Source organism: Cetorhinus maximus, chromosome 25, assembly GCF_964194155.1.
Source record: "Cetorhinus maximus chromosome 25, sCetMax3.hap1.1, whole genome shotgun sequence".
Lineage (NCBI taxonomy): Eukaryota > Metazoa > Chordata > Chondrichthyes > Lamniformes > Cetorhinidae > Cetorhinus > Cetorhinus maximus.
The window spans coordinates 35,054,158-35,069,813 of record NC_135903.1 but is presented as its reverse complement, the minus strand read 5'-3'; the positions used below and the strand labels follow the sequence as shown (position 1 = coordinate 35,069,813).

Below are 15,656 nucleotides of genomic sequence, written 5' to 3'. Positions count from 1 at the left end.
TCACACTAGGGGCCTGCGCACTGACCATGCTTACACTAGGGGCCTGCGCACCGACCCTGCTCACACTAGGGGCCTGCGCACCGACCCTGCTCACACTAGGGGTCTGCACACTGAGTCTGCTCACACTAGGGGCCTGCGCACTGACCCTGCTCACACTAGGGGCCTGCGCACTGACCCTGCTCACACTAGGGGCCTGCGCACTGACCCTGCTCACACTAGGGGCCTGTGCACAGACCTTGTTTAAAATCTTCTTGAGGCCACGTGACATTTATCAAAATGAGGCTGACCCACAATGCAACTGGAACTCCCGACCAGCTGATTGACAACAGCTGCTGATGAGGAGGCTGCTTACAACATTTTTCAATGTCGTCCTGGACAGGCCTCTGAAAGCAACCGGATTTCCCACTCTCCATGTTAATGGCCTCCACTTTTCAGTCTTCCCAAAAGGGTCCTTGTGCTGTTAGGCTCTTTTTAGCCAAAGACTTGGTTGTTAATTTGCTGGTAGTCAGCTGCCTCCCCTGAGCCCTTCTGGCCAGCAACAATGAACCAGCCTCATGTTAACGTGTGAGGCCAGCACATTGAGTTCAGTCACCCAGAGGATTGGAGATCCCAACTTGGGGGTTGTCTTACCAATCCCAAATTTCTTCCACTCGTGGATGTACTGTGAACTGTGAACTGGGTACGGTGTGCAGTATATACAGCCTGTGATGTGTTTGGGTCTCAGTTTAAATACACCAGACTTCAAAGAGTAACCTTGGCCTTATTTTTACCTCTTTGCTCCCAGGAAATGCTTTTGTTGCCTCTCCCCATCAACACTAACCTGATGGGGTTTATAATCCCAGTACAACGACTCCCCTTACTTTCTCTCTCTCTCTCTCTCTCTCTCTTTCTCTCCGTAGGTTGCCTGCATGCAGTTCATTAACATCGTTGTGCATTCTGTTGAGGACATGAACTTCCGGGTCCATCTGCAGTTTGAGTTCACCATGCTGGGACTGGATGAGTATCTTAAGGTAAGAGAGCACGAAATGGAGGTTGAAGATGTTGCCTGGAGCGTTACAGTAAAACCCTCTGCTGTTCGCCAATGACACATGTAAGGTCCCTGATTCACCAGAGACATAGGGATTTCACAGCCAGGAACACTACCTCCCCCCACTGGATAAAAATTCACTGGACCTCAACATCTGGTCACCAAATTAAAACCACCAGCTTTTCGGAACTGGAGTTTGCGATTTATGTCTAACCGGCCCGTGCTTTTTCGATTAACGTTAACCCGCACAACTCCGACAAATGTCCTTTGCCCCCTTTTTCTCCAGAAATCCTCCTAATTGCCTTTGGAACCCATTTTTAGTATTTTGGGGCAAAAACGGAAAGTGCTGGAAAAACTCAGCAGGTCTGACAGCATCTGTGGAGAGAGAAACAGAGTTAACGTTTCGAGTCCGTATAACCCTTGTTCAGAGCATTTTGATGGCTATCCTGGTAACGTAAGAAGATATTTCAATAAAAAAACTCCCATCTAAGTTATTATCCCTAGCGCGCAGCTCAACAACTCCAATATGAAAGATCACACGGGCCTTTTAGCTCAGAATGAATATTGCCCTTCTATTCAACAGAGTAGAAGCCATGGAGGGAACACTTCCCATCCTAGTGGGTAAAGCTTGTGCAACATTCCTCTCTGAGCTGTTTCAGCACAAGCATTCCCATGGGTTAAGATAGCAAAAGAACTTGGTTAAAGCATGTTGGGAAGGTTTGTGTGAAAGCAGTGCCGACTCTCATAAGTACCCGCTTGTTTCCTCTTTCTGGTCCAGTAAAATGACATCTTGTATTGTTTGCAGAAACTAAAGTCATCCGAAAGTGAGAGGTTGCAGGTACAGATCCAGGCCTACCTGGATAATGTGTTTGACGTGGGCGCACTGTTGGAGGATGCGGAGACCAAGAATGCTGTGCTGGAGCATGTCGAAGAGCTACAGGAACAAGTAACACAGGTAGCGAATGTTCTGTCGGAGGGGAGAGTGGGCGATTCATGCTCCACCCACGAGGGATAAACAGTGTGACTGATACCAGAGAGAGAGACATGCCCCGACCAAGTGCGTTTCTGGTGGGTGGGCATGTAAAATAGGGCAGGTGCCCACCCCACCACCTTCTCACCCACCCCACCACCTTCCCACCCAGCCCTGAGCTCACTCCTATAATACGGGAGGGGGGTTGGGCCCAAGTCGGCAACCCATCTGCCATATTTAAATCGGTAATCAATCTTGTTACCAAGCCAGCTGACCCTGATAATACACTGCCATCAAATATTTGGTGTCTGGCAGTTGGTGGGAGCAGGCAGCCCAATGTTTTAGCTACGTTCATCAAAGGGCAGGAAGGAAGAGGGGGGATTAGAATTATGGGGTTTTTTTGCAGATCAGGGGAAGCCCACCTAAGATGGACACCCCCCCCCTTTCTTCCTAGCCCCCTGTAGTCTTAAACCCAAACACCCCTGCCCCCCCCCTCCTGACCTGCCAAAACCCTCCAGGCCCAAGACCCTGGACTTACCCACTTCAGGGATCCTTGGGCCTCCTTCCTCAACTTCTTGCAGTTCCAGCAGCAGCCACTAATGCACACTTGGTGCTGCAGGAACTGATGGAGTTGTGGCCAATAGGATTGGCCAGCAGCTCCAGAGGGCGGGACCTCCTCCTCAGTGAGGCGTGGAAGCCCCATTCGGCCTGTTAAGCCCCCCCCCACAGCGCATTATGGTTGCAGGGTGGGCCAGGAGGTGTCAGCTGTGGCTCAGTCCATAGCCCCCTCGCCTTTGAATCAGAGGGTTGTGGGTTCATGTCCCACTCCTGGAAAACCAAGAACTGTGATTGTACTCGAAAAGAGTTGCAATCTGTGACTGTTGGTAACTCAAAAGTGTTTCCTACATGTTATGAGAGGTGGGCCAGCATGGAGTAGGATGGCTTTGCTTCAGGGACGAGGGAGGAGGGCAGGAGAGGTGTGAGCTGTCTGCCCCCTCACTGTATTATTTAGCCCACACACACAAACACACGTACCCTCATTTCGAGCTTTGTCCCAAGGGAGATTGTCAATGGCACCAAAGTATTCTGCTGCCAGTGGCTTTTGGTGACTTTTCCACCATTGTGATCCACTCTGTCACCCACGAAGGTTGGTGCCAGTCTTTCACAGACCTTCCATTAACATCAGGGCAGGCCCACAGCCAGAGCGGGCAAGTTTAGCAGCACAACGTCTGAGGAACAGCGCGTGTAGGAGTTGTTCTGATGTTGAATCAACTCCACAATAGGAATGGGTAGAAATCTGGTGCCAATTGAGCCAGTTCAGTCACAGATCCACTTCCACTTTCTGCAAAAGATCCTGGAGCACTCCAGATGTTTGCTTGGGATTTGAACACTTACTGGAAGTGTAAATTTCAAGATGTCAGTACGTTCTGTCCGCGATAGTGTGCCAATTAAGTGTCTTGGGATGCTTTACTATGCTTTGGTGCTATATAAAAGTTGTTGTTGATCAGCCACAAACAATGGTGACTCCATTTATCTTAATTGTAGGGGGCAGGCATTGATGCATTCTTCTATCTAGAAGCAGATACTGAGGACTTAGTGAAGGAATGTGAATGCATGGCCTATCTTGCACTCTAAGCTGGGTGGTGTTAGGGAACCTTGACCTCTGTCCCTCACCCTCAAAGGATTAAGAATCTTCCAGCTACATATCATCCTTTCCCATTGGAGGACGTTGATGAAGCAGGTGTAGAGGCGCCCACAAGCTGTAAACTCACTTGTCAGGTTCAGAGCGATGGTTACAGGAGCCTGTGTCCTCTTCTGTTCCCGTTCCCACTGCAACAAAATGGTGTACAAATCAATAACCCCAAACCTCCTCGGATCACAATCCCAGTGGTTACACGGCGATCGCTTGCGTATGGAAGATTTAAGGGTAATTTGATTTAAGTATTTAAGAAGATGAAAGACTATGACAGGGTAGATAGAGAGAAAGTATTTCTTCTGGTGGGTGAGTGCAAAACAAGGGGGCATAACCTTAACACTAAAAATAAATTATTCGGGGTTGATGTCAGAAAGCACTGCTTCACATAAAGGGTAGTGGAAAGTGGAGGCTCATTCCCCCAGATAGCTGTTGCATTGAAAATGTCAAAATTGAGGTTTAGCATGATGGGTAAAAGGAGTTCAGAAACCGAGCGACCATGATGTAATTGAATGGTGGGATGGTTTGCGGAGCTGAATAGTGTATTCCTGTCCCGAGACTGCAACTTGCAAACAAAATTTCCACTGTTGCTGCCTAGAACATTCTCCAATTCCAGTGGTGGCCCTAACAATCCCGTTACAAATTGCATAACCCTCTTTGTGGAGGGAGGTATACCTCCACTGTGAACAGGCCCAACCCACACATTGGTTCTGACTGAGGATCAGGAGCAGGGAGCTCCTGTCTTCGGGAGACCACACCTCCTGCTTATCATCTGTCATGTGTGAAGTGTTTGGTAACACTGCCTCCTAGAGGCTACTGAAGGAACAGTATGGGGCTGGATTTCTGCCATCGAGATGGGAAACCAGGGGTGGGCCTCTTTTTGAGAAACTGACTGAAGTTCAGAGTTGCGCAGAGTGAGCCTGTGGTTGACATGGAGATGGGTTTCCTGCCTAATTACAGCCATTGAGGGCAGGAATGGGGATGGGCGAAGTGAACTGTGGGACTCATTTAGACCCCTGAAGCTGTTGGTTGTCCTGAGGGAGGAATCTGTGGCTTTTGCCAAAGTCTTCCACAGCACCACAGGGAAGCGAGATGTCACAGGGGAGCCGGAGGTCTGGCACCCAGGAAGGAGGTACTCTTCCCAGAGGGAGGCAGGAGGAGGCCACCTCTTGGTGCAGCATGGGCACCTCACTCTTCAGCATCATCTCCCTTCACCTCCACTTCCTCCTCTTCCTCTCACCTCCTGCTCCTCCCTCCATGAGCTGTCTCTTCCCGGGGCTTCACTATCCGCAAGGTTCACATCTCTCTGGGCCATGATATGCAGAGTAGAGCAGGCCACCACAATGATGGAGACCCTTGCAGGAGGGTAATGGAGGGCACCATCTTACCACACCACGCGCCAGACCTATTGCCTTCTGAGCCTGCGATGCCCCATCAGTTGTGAACCTGATGTATTGTCCAACTTTGGCAAAGAGGGTATCTGTCACCTGGTGATACACCCATGAGAAATCGGCTGTGAGATGCTCCAGAGGTCTGCAGCTGACCCTTGAAAGGATCCAATAGTGAAGAAATTCAAGACCATGCTTACCTTTGCTGCTCCTGGCAGGGCATGGTGATCAGTGGTGTGAGATGTGAGGTCCTCACTGACAAGGGCACAGATTTTCCTGACCGTCTGCCTAGAGGGTTGCAGTCTTCCTCAGCTGGTTCTCCAAGATGTCTAGATAAGTTTGCCTCTGCTCGTGGATCTTGTGCTGAGAGTAGTGCATCCTTCTCCTTCATGTCCTTCATTCCCCTCCTCCTGATGCCCTGCACTCTGCCCAGCCTGTGCGACTGTCCTCACCTCCATTGGCCTCAATTTCTGAAGGTGTAGCACCCATTCCTAGCTGTAGCCTTCCTGCTGCTCAGGTGAAGTCCAAACTGGCCCATTTCTTCAATTCTCATATAATGCCACAAGGGTGCCGATCCCCTGAACGGGGAAGGTTCTTACTGCTGTCCCCTCCCCTGACCTTTTCCAAAGGGATAAGCCCCGTCACCTGTGGTCAGTCATTAGCTTTACCTGTGGAAACTCTTCTGGCCTCCATGACCCGCCCGTGACTTACCCACGCCATACCTCCAGCTGGTCTGAGGCAGGCCATTCCAAAACGCTGGCCGCCTTGAGCACATTGAAAAGACTTCAGGAAGACAGGTTTTTAACAAGCCCTTAACAATCTTAATTGGCCTCATCAGGAGCACTGGCGAGTTTGTAGGTCTGCGTTCCCCCACAACCTTGTGAAAATTTTGCGCGACCAGAACAGAGACAGTACAAGGTTGCCACCATTTGCTCGGGCTTGATTCGGGCCATGAGAATCCTGCCCGTGGGTCTAGATTTAGGCTCGGGGGAGGTATTTTGAGGTGGGTGACTCGGAATTACAAGTTTCTTGAATGTCTAAACTTTTGTTCAGTCGGGTTCCCACCCACAACCATCAGAATTGCAGTGATGGGACAAGGTGGGGCAGATGTGGCAGGCGCTGAGGTCTTGATTGGATAGCTCCTTGGGCCAGGGAGGAAATACTCCTGCCCCTCTTGGCCCACAAGAAGCGCTGCAAAGGCCTGTACCTCAGCCCTTGGCACCTGCTTTCACCTGCCAGGTTTCCTGAAAGAGATGCCTAGCTGCCTGTGGTTAAAACTGAATCACTGTTAAAATGAACATTAAAATATTTCCATACACAAACCTGCTTCCTGCTAGCCCAGTCTCTTCCTGCCTCCATTACAACCAGGAATGTGCAGGCTCGAGGTGGGCTGAGCTCCCGTTTCAGATTTCTGACATTTGAATCTTCCGCCCGAACAAAACCCACCGGTTTCTGAGGGCTATAATTCCTCTTTCCTCCAAGTTGTTTGCCCGAGATCCTTTAGTTTCATACCAAAGTTGCAGAATCCCTGAAGACGTTCAGGTCCTGTGGCTTGGGTGGGCTAGCAGCTCACTGACGCATTTGTAACCCAGCTGTATCTTGTTCTCAGTCCAAGGGCAGCGGTGAAAGGAATTCCAGAACCTGTTTTGCTGGTGGCGGGAGTGCAGTAGAATCGTGGAATCATACAGTACAGAAGAAGGCCTTTCGGCCCATCATGCCTATGGTGGCTCTTTGAAAGCTATTCAGTTAGTGCCCCAAGGCCACTCTTTCCCAGTAGTCCTGCAACCTTTTATTTTTCAAGTATGTACAATTCCTTTTTGAAAGTTAGTGTTGAATCTGACTGCGCTGCCCTGTCAGGCAGTGTATTCCATTCAGGTGAAGAGAAATTGAGACCCATTCTCTTGCCTGGAATCTTTTAGAATGAGGGTGAGTCAGCTGGGGGACTAAGGGAATGAAATTGTTAAATGACATCCTAACAATTTTGGTCACCGGGACTTTGTTTTACTGTTTGTATTTTAATTTTCATCTCTTGCGCTTTGTTTTATTCAGCTGACGGAAAAACTCCAAGAAGCTGAAAACGACTCCATGATGAAAATTGCAGAGCTGGAGAAACAGCTGATCCAGTCCCATAAAGAGGTGGAAGGCCTCAAGGTGAGTGTGCCTGTGTGACTGAAGCTGTGGGCGGTATCGCTGCAGTGTCAGAGTGGGCCAAGCCCTGCGGTCACGGAGTAAGCACGCCACCTTTCCACCAGCGCAGAATGAAATCGGAGCAGAACGAGAGCCACTCGGTCACTCCAAGGGTGAAAGGCTGGAGCAGAGGCCTCAGAAGCAGCAAAAAAAAAACCAGGCCCTATCACTGGGAAAATGTGCAAGAGACAAAGGGCAAAAATGGTACACTGGGCCAAAGCTCAAGGTTTCACAAGAAGCCCCAATTTTAACTCTTTCCCACCTAGTGGAAACTGGGCCGTAGAAGCTGTTAAATGAGGGCAGAGACTCAGTTCTCTCTCAACCCGTGCCTTCCTATCAGGTCCTAATGTTGACCTTACGTTTTGAGCAGGGAAGGTGTCACCCATGGGAAGGGAGCAGGGGACTTCCTAAAATGTGATGATGTAATCCAGACTTGAGCATAATGTTATTCAGAAGTGGAGAGGGGAGCAGTGACTGTTCCCCAGTCAGGCTGGGCCTGCTGGGAGGGGATTGCGGGGAGGAAGCCTTGGCTGTCCCGTGCTCCGGACTCTCGTGGCCAACCCTCCACCTCTTCATCTCCATTTCTCCCCACCACCACTGCCTACCGCCCAGCGGGATCAGAGAACTCGACACAGACTTTGATTTGAACCTGATTTAGTCCCATGCTGTGCATTTGCTAACCGAGCAAGCAGAACATGACTCTTTTTATATTTAGGAATGTATTTTCTGGTTACTTTCCCCCTGTGGGATTCTCACCCATCTTAATGCTTCTAAAGTTTTCATCTTGTCGTGTTAAATTTTGTGGGCAGGAGGCGAACTTGACTTTTACTGTAAGGTTTTCTATCGGACAGGAGACCTTCAGTGAATCTGCATCAAAGCTACAGTCTCTCCAGGCACAGATCTCAGACAGAGACAGAACGATCCAACGGCACACATCACTGGAGCAGAAACTCTGCCAACTGGAACAGCAGGGGCTGATTAAAATCCAGCGTGGGGACAACGGAGACCTCGGCATAGAAATCATTCCGGTCATAGTGAAGCAGGCCGCTGTAACTACAGCGCCACAACCCAGCAAAGGTACCAGCCTAATCTTCCCTCCAAGTCCTGCTCTGTCTTCAGAGCTCACTCCCCTGGCTGTTTGTGAAATCGATCTTCAGATAGATCCTGATGAAGAAGACGCTTCAGCCCATTGACCTCATCCTCCCTGAATCATTTTTCCTCGAACGAAGTTTGTGATAGGGGGCTTGTTCTCATTGAAGGCGGGTTTTTTTTTTAAACAGGTTGACAGTTTTGCAGATGATTTCATTTACAGTGCAGCATTGGAGGACAACTATAAGATGATTGAGCCTCAAATAAGAGCAGATTGGAACAAACCTTTCCTGCCATCCCAGAATTAGGCTTGTAGCTCCCCTTTGAATTCTCTCCATGTCCTTTTGAAGAGAAGATTGGATAATCCTAAAAAAAACAGTCTTAGCCAACTAGCTGAGTGAACTTGCTCTCAATATCGACTCAAGAGGAACTTTGCCACTACATATTTTATAGGAACTTTATTTGGAGATCCTTAAACACAGGGATGAGATGCCACCCAATGAAAAAGTGATCATTTACAGACTCTTGATAAACATCGAGAACTTCCTGTAAAATTCTGTCTTCCAATACCAGGCTAAAATATCCAGTGTTTCTAAGACGTCGACATCCCACATTTATTGAATGTCACGATGACATTCAACAAATGCAACAAAACAAAACAAAAGAGTGAAACTCCTCAAAAACACAATTATCCACTTGTTCCCATTCCACTGACACTCAGTTTTAAAAAAAAGGATTTAAATTTGGTGGGATTTGTCATTTGAAACTTCTATTTTCTTGCTTGCACGATATAAGATGATGTAAATGATAAGACAGGGGTTCCTCATCTGTGCGCACCAGAGCCTGGTGCTTTGGCTGGCAATAATAACATGGGGCTGGATTTTCCCGTCCCGAATTGGGACGGAATGGAACGGAAGCGGGATGGTGGGGTGGGGGGGAAGAAATGGTGTCGGTGGTCTGCTTCCCCGTTTCCGACTCTGCTGCTATTCCCGAGGATGGGAGGGGGGAGGGGGGGGGGGGAAGAGAGGGGGAGGGGGGCAGGAAAGTGAAGTCGCCTGCCTCGGTAATTGGGGGTGTTGAGGTCAGTGGGGAACTGGCCTTCTGACTACCCAAGATTTTCATTGGGAGGGTGACTCGGGATCTCTGTGAAGCTGACTGGCCCTAACCTGACAGGACAGAGCCGGCAGGGCTGAAACAGTTCTGTTTGATGGGGGGAAAAATGCAAAAAAAAGGACTGAGCAGCAATGAAATTTTAATAGCCGGCATTTTCCCAGCCCTCCATTTGCCCTACGGCCACTCTGAAGATGAAAATCCTCTCTTTTCTTTTAACATCACGCACAGAGAGCAGCCACGGGCAATGGCTGCGTATTCGGGCCAGGACATGGCCCACTTCCCTGGCATCCTGCCTCATTCCTGTCCCACCAGCCGCTAATATGCAGACCCATCTCGACAGTCATTAAGACCCCTCCCCCACCAACCACCCCCACCGACCCAGTGAAAATCCTGCCTCCAATCAGGCTGGCAATGACGGTGGGAATGCAAGCCGGGATCCGGGATTGGCCCCGCCTCCTGATGCTTGCCTCGGAGGGGAAGGTCCGGCCCTTGGTGTCGTGGGCAGGGGCGGGAACTTGGCAGCAGGAAACCGCAGCTCGGTTCCCATGGGAACGGGCCCCAGAAGTCAGTAGAGGGGCTGACTGGCGCGAGGGGACCCGAACAGTATATTTAAATGACGGGAATGCAGTGAGATCGGGGAGGGGTGAATGGCCTCCTTTATTTAACTGTCCATGTCGCCCAGGGGTGGTAAAGTTAAGATGGGGATTCTGCTCCGTCTCTAACTCCAGGTAAGCAGGACATGCTAAGTGGGTAAGCCCTAATAAACGGTCTTGCAGATTGGATGATATTTAAGGTTTAAAATTTAACTTTGTTTTTCTGCTTTCTCTGACAGATGTTCCTCCAGCACCAACTGTCCCTGCAGGTGGTCCCGAAGTTACCAGCCCAAGTGCCCATCCCCCTGCACCCTCATCGGCAGAGAGTGTCAGTGTCCCACCTCCCCCTCCTCCACTCCCCACTGTGGCTGAGACTGGCACTGCCCCATCAGCAGGTATACCACCGCCCCCACCCCCACCTCCACCTCCACCCCCGCCCCCACCCCCACCCACAGGTGCCTGTATTCCTCCTCCTCCTCCGCCGCCACCCCCTCCAGGAGCACCCCCACCCCCTCCAGGAGGGCCAACAACAATGGCCAGCACAGGTAAGGGTCATGAGATCGCTGCTGAATGCTGATCACATGTGTGCATTGACTGGAAAGTGACTGTGCCTTGTCTTTGTTTGCATTGGTCTTTTTATCAACAGGCTGGGGTGTTTTGGTGAGGGGGCTTAGTTCCCACATTGTAAACTCCTTACAGGGTTTTACAAGTGGTCACATGAGGACGCAAAGATTCGTAAAGGGGCCTTACACTGACCCGTTCATTAATGGTTATAGAATAGGAGCAATCTGTTATATTGGGGATAGGGGGACACTCAACTAACGCAGCCCCTGCCAATTTTAACCAGGTCGCTGTTTCCCACCCAGTGTGGTTCCAAGGAGGTGGTGACGAGCTGCCATTTTAGCCGTTCTTTGTACAATGGAGTGGCTTGCACAGCTACTTTTGAGAGAGTTAAGAATCAACCGCCCAGTGTCAGACTGAACTCGGACGTAGGCCAGATAGGGTTAAGGCAGCATGTTTACCCCTGTGAAGGGCAAGGGTGAACCAGTTTCATTATTCCGCCCAGTGGAGTTTCTACAGACGGTCAGCGAAACTTGCTTTACTATGACATCTGGTGAGAGATTGGGTATAGTAGTGCAGCCCCAGTTGGAGTTTTGTGACATCTTTAAGTATTTGCATGTGTTAACACAGTGTGGCTGAGTGTTTGTGTAAGTCTCTCAGTCTTTATTCTGGTTTGCTGTGCTTGTCACACCTGCAAAATTTTCAACAAAAATACAACTCACCACGACCTTATGGCCCTTACTGCATTCGGTGCTGTCTCACCAGACACTTTTGCTTTTAGTGCTTTCACCAAGGCAATTTTCCTCCCACCATCAGGAGTGATTTTCAGCACATGTGACATAAATACCATTCTGCGATTGTCCCTGGACTTGAGCTGCTGTGGATGCTGAGAGCTGTTGTTTTCCTTCCCTTACCATCTGCCTGCTGCCCCACCTTGGGCCATGGACAGGCCTCTTCTAGTTCAGGTAGACTAGTAGGCCGCAGGCTTCAATTTGAGAGCTGCTCTTCTGCCTGACTGCTTTAAAATATATCAAGAGAAAGGCTGCGAGTTTATTGGTGGTTCTCAATGTCAGGATGCCAGTACATTCCTACACCTTATATGGGTAAGAACAGTTCAGTTCACAGACCCATGCTATGGTTCTAAGGCTTGAACATAAATAGAGCCAGGTCATGATGCCTGGAGTTAAAGTCACCCGACAACATTGCACAGCGATTAAATACTCTGCGTTACAGGCCGTTCTATAGTGACACTAAAACAGGTTTATCCAATGGTGCCAATAAGTACCCACTAATGAAATAACCCGTGTTTTTCACGTGCCACTGGTGTCAGTGATAGACTTATAAAGGAGAATGTTCATCTCTGAACTGACACAAAAATATTTAGGACTGGATTGTCATGGAGTCGGGTGAAAATGGCAGCTGGGACCCAGTTTCGAAACCCTCGACCCCATTCCCGGGTTTTCCAATTTTTGGGAGGGCAAAAATTGGGTGCAGACTAGTTCAAATCGTAAGCCTGCACCCTGCACCCCTGACTTGGCCAGCTTGATTGCAGAGGTAGACATGCCCTAGTCCTCCACAATTTTCATGATGTCGGACCAGCTTTTCAAAGAGTCATGGTTCAGGCCCCTCAGAGGAGACGTGAACCATAGTCTGGATGAGGGAACCCTTTGAAAGGTAAGTTCACAAGGTCCCATTCATGCCCCTCCACGCCAAGGTATGCCTCCTACCCACCCCATATGGCCCCTCATTCCTCACATGCCAAGCTGTGCACTTCCACGTCCATATACCCATTGTACACTTCATAGAACCAATTAACCCTAAAGTGACAAAGGATGTGTAAAAGAAAAGCTACAAAAACTGTCATTCATTGATAACTTTCCACTTTTTAAAAAAAACTCCTTTTTACGACAGGTCAATTAAAGTGTCAATCATTCAGATCATTTAAAGTGTCAAAGCTGAAACTGCAAACACTTGAAACCTCTTTACCTTGTGTAAATAAACATTGTTTAATTGACAGAAGAGATGAGAGAGCCAGAGCTGTCAATCAAGCAATGTTTTCCCTGGGGCTCAGGTGTTTCAGTACCTGTAATGAACACCTGAACTCTCAGCCAAGCCTGGTTATGCATTCCGGACGAATCTGCTGTGTAGTAAAAAGGAGTTATTTTTAAGAAAATGGAAAATTATCAATGAATGGCTGTCATGTTTTAAAGTTTTTCTTATACATGCTATTGTCACTATAGGGTTCATTGGTTCTATACTGTATGTAGTAGGTGAAGTAGCATGGAAGTAGCATTACAGGAAGGACATAACTGCTCTGGAGACCGTACAGAGGAGATTTACAGGATTGTTGCCAAGGCTGGAAAATTGCAGCTATGAGGAAAGATTGGATAGGCTAGGGTTGTTTTCCTTAGAACAGAGGAGACTGAGGTGACCTAATTGAGGTGTACAAAATTATGAAGTGCCTAGATATGGTAGACAGGAAAGACCCACTTCCCCTAGCTGAGGGGTCACTTACCAGGGGGCATAGATTTAAGGTGATTGGTAGAAGGATTAGAGGGGATGTGAGGAAAAACTTTTTCACCCAGAGGGTGGTGGGCGTCTGGAATTCACTGTGGTTGAGGCTGAAATGCTCAACTCATTTAGGAGGTACCTGGATCTGCTCCTGAAGTGCTGTAACCTGCAAGGCTATGGACCAGGTGCTGGAAAGTGGGGTTAAAATGAGTGGCTAGTTTCTTTTTTGTTTTTTTGGCTGATGCAGACATGATTGGTTGACTGGCCTCTTTCTGTGCCATAACTTTTCTGTGGTTCTATGGAAGTGCCATGGCTTGGAATGGGAGGGATGAGAGACCGGGGGCGGGGGGGTGGTGGTGGTTGGGGTGCATGCCTTGACAAAGGAAGCAATAAGGGCTATAGGGCTGGGTGGGGGACATATCTTGGCTTGGAGGGATTGCAGGGCCATAGGGAGTGGGTGGGTGGCATACTTTGGCATGGGGGGCATGAGGGGCCATCAGTGGTGGGTGGGAGAGAGGGGCATGAGGTGTGTGAGAGGTGAGGACTAGAGGACCTTTTTCATTATAATTGGGACAAGGCCCCACAGCACCAAGGCGGGGCCTTTAAACAGCCCACCTCCACACCTGGCTGCCCCTGTAGCTGCCTCCGAGCCCTTTCCCGGGTCGGCTGACCCAACCTCAGCCTGCACCCACGCCCCCACAATGAAAATCCTGCCTTTCCTGGCATTTTCTCCCAAGGCAAGTGGGCTGAGCAGGGAATTTTCCCAATCCTGCTACCCGCCACGAGGATGAAAATCCAGCCTGGAAAATCCTATAGAGCTGTGTTGGCTTTTATAAAAAATTATATGTGGGGAATTTACTCAACTTACGCAGGCTGCGCCTGAGACTTTGAAAAGCGCCCGAATTTAGGAGCACAGTTGCGTGGGAAAAGATGTTGACATAGAGTCGTCACCTCAGGGAACTTAGCACCATTAAATCCTGCAGGACCAACATTTTAAGCCAAGCTTTATGGATTGAAATCCTGCTGTGTGACATTAGAAGAGAAACATTAACATGTCCCTGTGCCTGTGGATTTTACTGCTAAAGGGTTTTGTGCCTTTGTGAAGCTGGCAGTTAAAAAGGGTTTCACGCACGCTAGAAGCACTCAATTCCTTTCAACTTGTTCACCCCTGTTTGTAACTGTGGAGCTATCGGTCTACCGTTCACTGCTGGCCGTAGTTTAGTGGATTAAAGTTTAAATTAATGGATGGAAAATCCAGCAGCAAGAGCCCACGTTCTCATGACTAATGCTCTCTGTGGGCGGCACTCTTCGCGAGGAGCTCCAAATCAGAGAAGCAGCGCTAAAGTCACATGACACTCTCCTGTCACCATTGTAATGCCAGGGATAATCTATTAATTTTAAATGGTTATCAGCAGTGGCGGCATCCTTCCATCTACATAAGGTGATGGACTTGCAGCAACTCAAATCCATCGGGGATGGGATAGCTTCATATGGCGCTGATGGCTGAAGAGACCAATCCGGGAGAGGCAGGTTCTGCCACAAGTGTCACATATGAAGTGGTCATCAGGTGTTGTTAGGGGCTGTTGTTGTTTTCAGTGTTGGCGCCTGTTGCCAAGCCGCTGTAGCCACTGATCGCCATGGTGGCGCGTACCAGCCCACAGGTGAGATCCCCATTTTCCTGTTCCCCCAGGTACGAGAAGTGATGTTTGGCACTAAAATTGGTTAACACCTTCACTAAAATAACAGACTGAGGAGTGCACAAGCATGTTCATCGGTTACTGAATCCCACGGTGACTTCCAGGCCAGAATTTTTCAGTTGGCAGGCGGGCTCGGCAGGAGTGGACGGGGGCGGCCGTGGAGCCAATCGCTGCCCGCAATCGGCTCCGCGCCGCCATTTTACCCGGGCGGGCCAATTAAGGCCGGCCCGGCGTAAGACGAGAGCCACAGCGCTTAGCGCTACCTGTGCAGGCTGGGGGAGGAGAGAGAGTCAGGGCCAGTGCTCTTTTGCCAGTGCACGGGGATTGAAGGGCTTTTTCGAATTATTAAATAAATGGAATAAAAATTTAATTAAACATCTCCCCTCATGTGACATGTTTTGATATTTCGGAAAAATTATTTATTTAATTAATAAACGCTTTCGGAAACCTCATCCCGCTCATGGATGAGGTTTCCTAAAAAACATGAAGGCCGCTTGACCTTCTCGCCTGCCCGACAACCACAAGGTTATTGGCAGCGTTAGCAATTACATTAATTACTTCCTTAATGGCCTTAATAGGCCGTTTACATATCGGCCGAACGAGATATCGCAACACAGCGTGAAGACGACGGGACACACGCCCTACGTCATCTTTTTGTGTGTCGGGCATGCCCCCACCAACTGAAAAATCCTGTCTCTAGACTCTGATTCTTACTTTCGCTGGTAGTCCACTCATGCCTGAAACCAATAAAAAAAAAGTATTGTGTTGTGACGAACCCTCTGTAAGCTCAGGTCAGTTTTTAGCCATCGAGCCTGAAAATTACGAGG

The 15,656-nt window shown here is 49.2% G+C and overlaps 1 protein-coding gene across 3 annotated transcripts in view; it reads left to right on the top strand.

Moving 5' to 3' along the window:
• The window catches only part of LOC144668050 (formin-like protein 1), a 280,427-nt gene that overhangs the window by 214,029 nt on the left and 50,742 nt on the right, over positions 1-15,656 (top strand). For 2 of the 3 annotated variants that reach the window (XM_078529804.1, XM_078529802.1), the window contains 5 exons: positions 900-1,010; positions 1,833-1,982; positions 7,128-7,229; positions 8,117-8,366; positions 10,312-10,605. In XM_078529804.1, coding sequence (XP_078385930.1) covers positions 900-1,010; positions 1,833-1,982; positions 7,128-7,229; positions 8,117-8,366; positions 10,312-10,605 — 907 coding nt within the window. Of the gene's footprint in view, positions 1-899; positions 1,011-1,832; positions 1,983-7,127; positions 7,230-8,116; positions 8,367-10,299; positions 10,606-15,656 lie in introns of all 3 variants that reach the window. The other variant, XM_078529803.1, reaches the window with a different exon arrangement.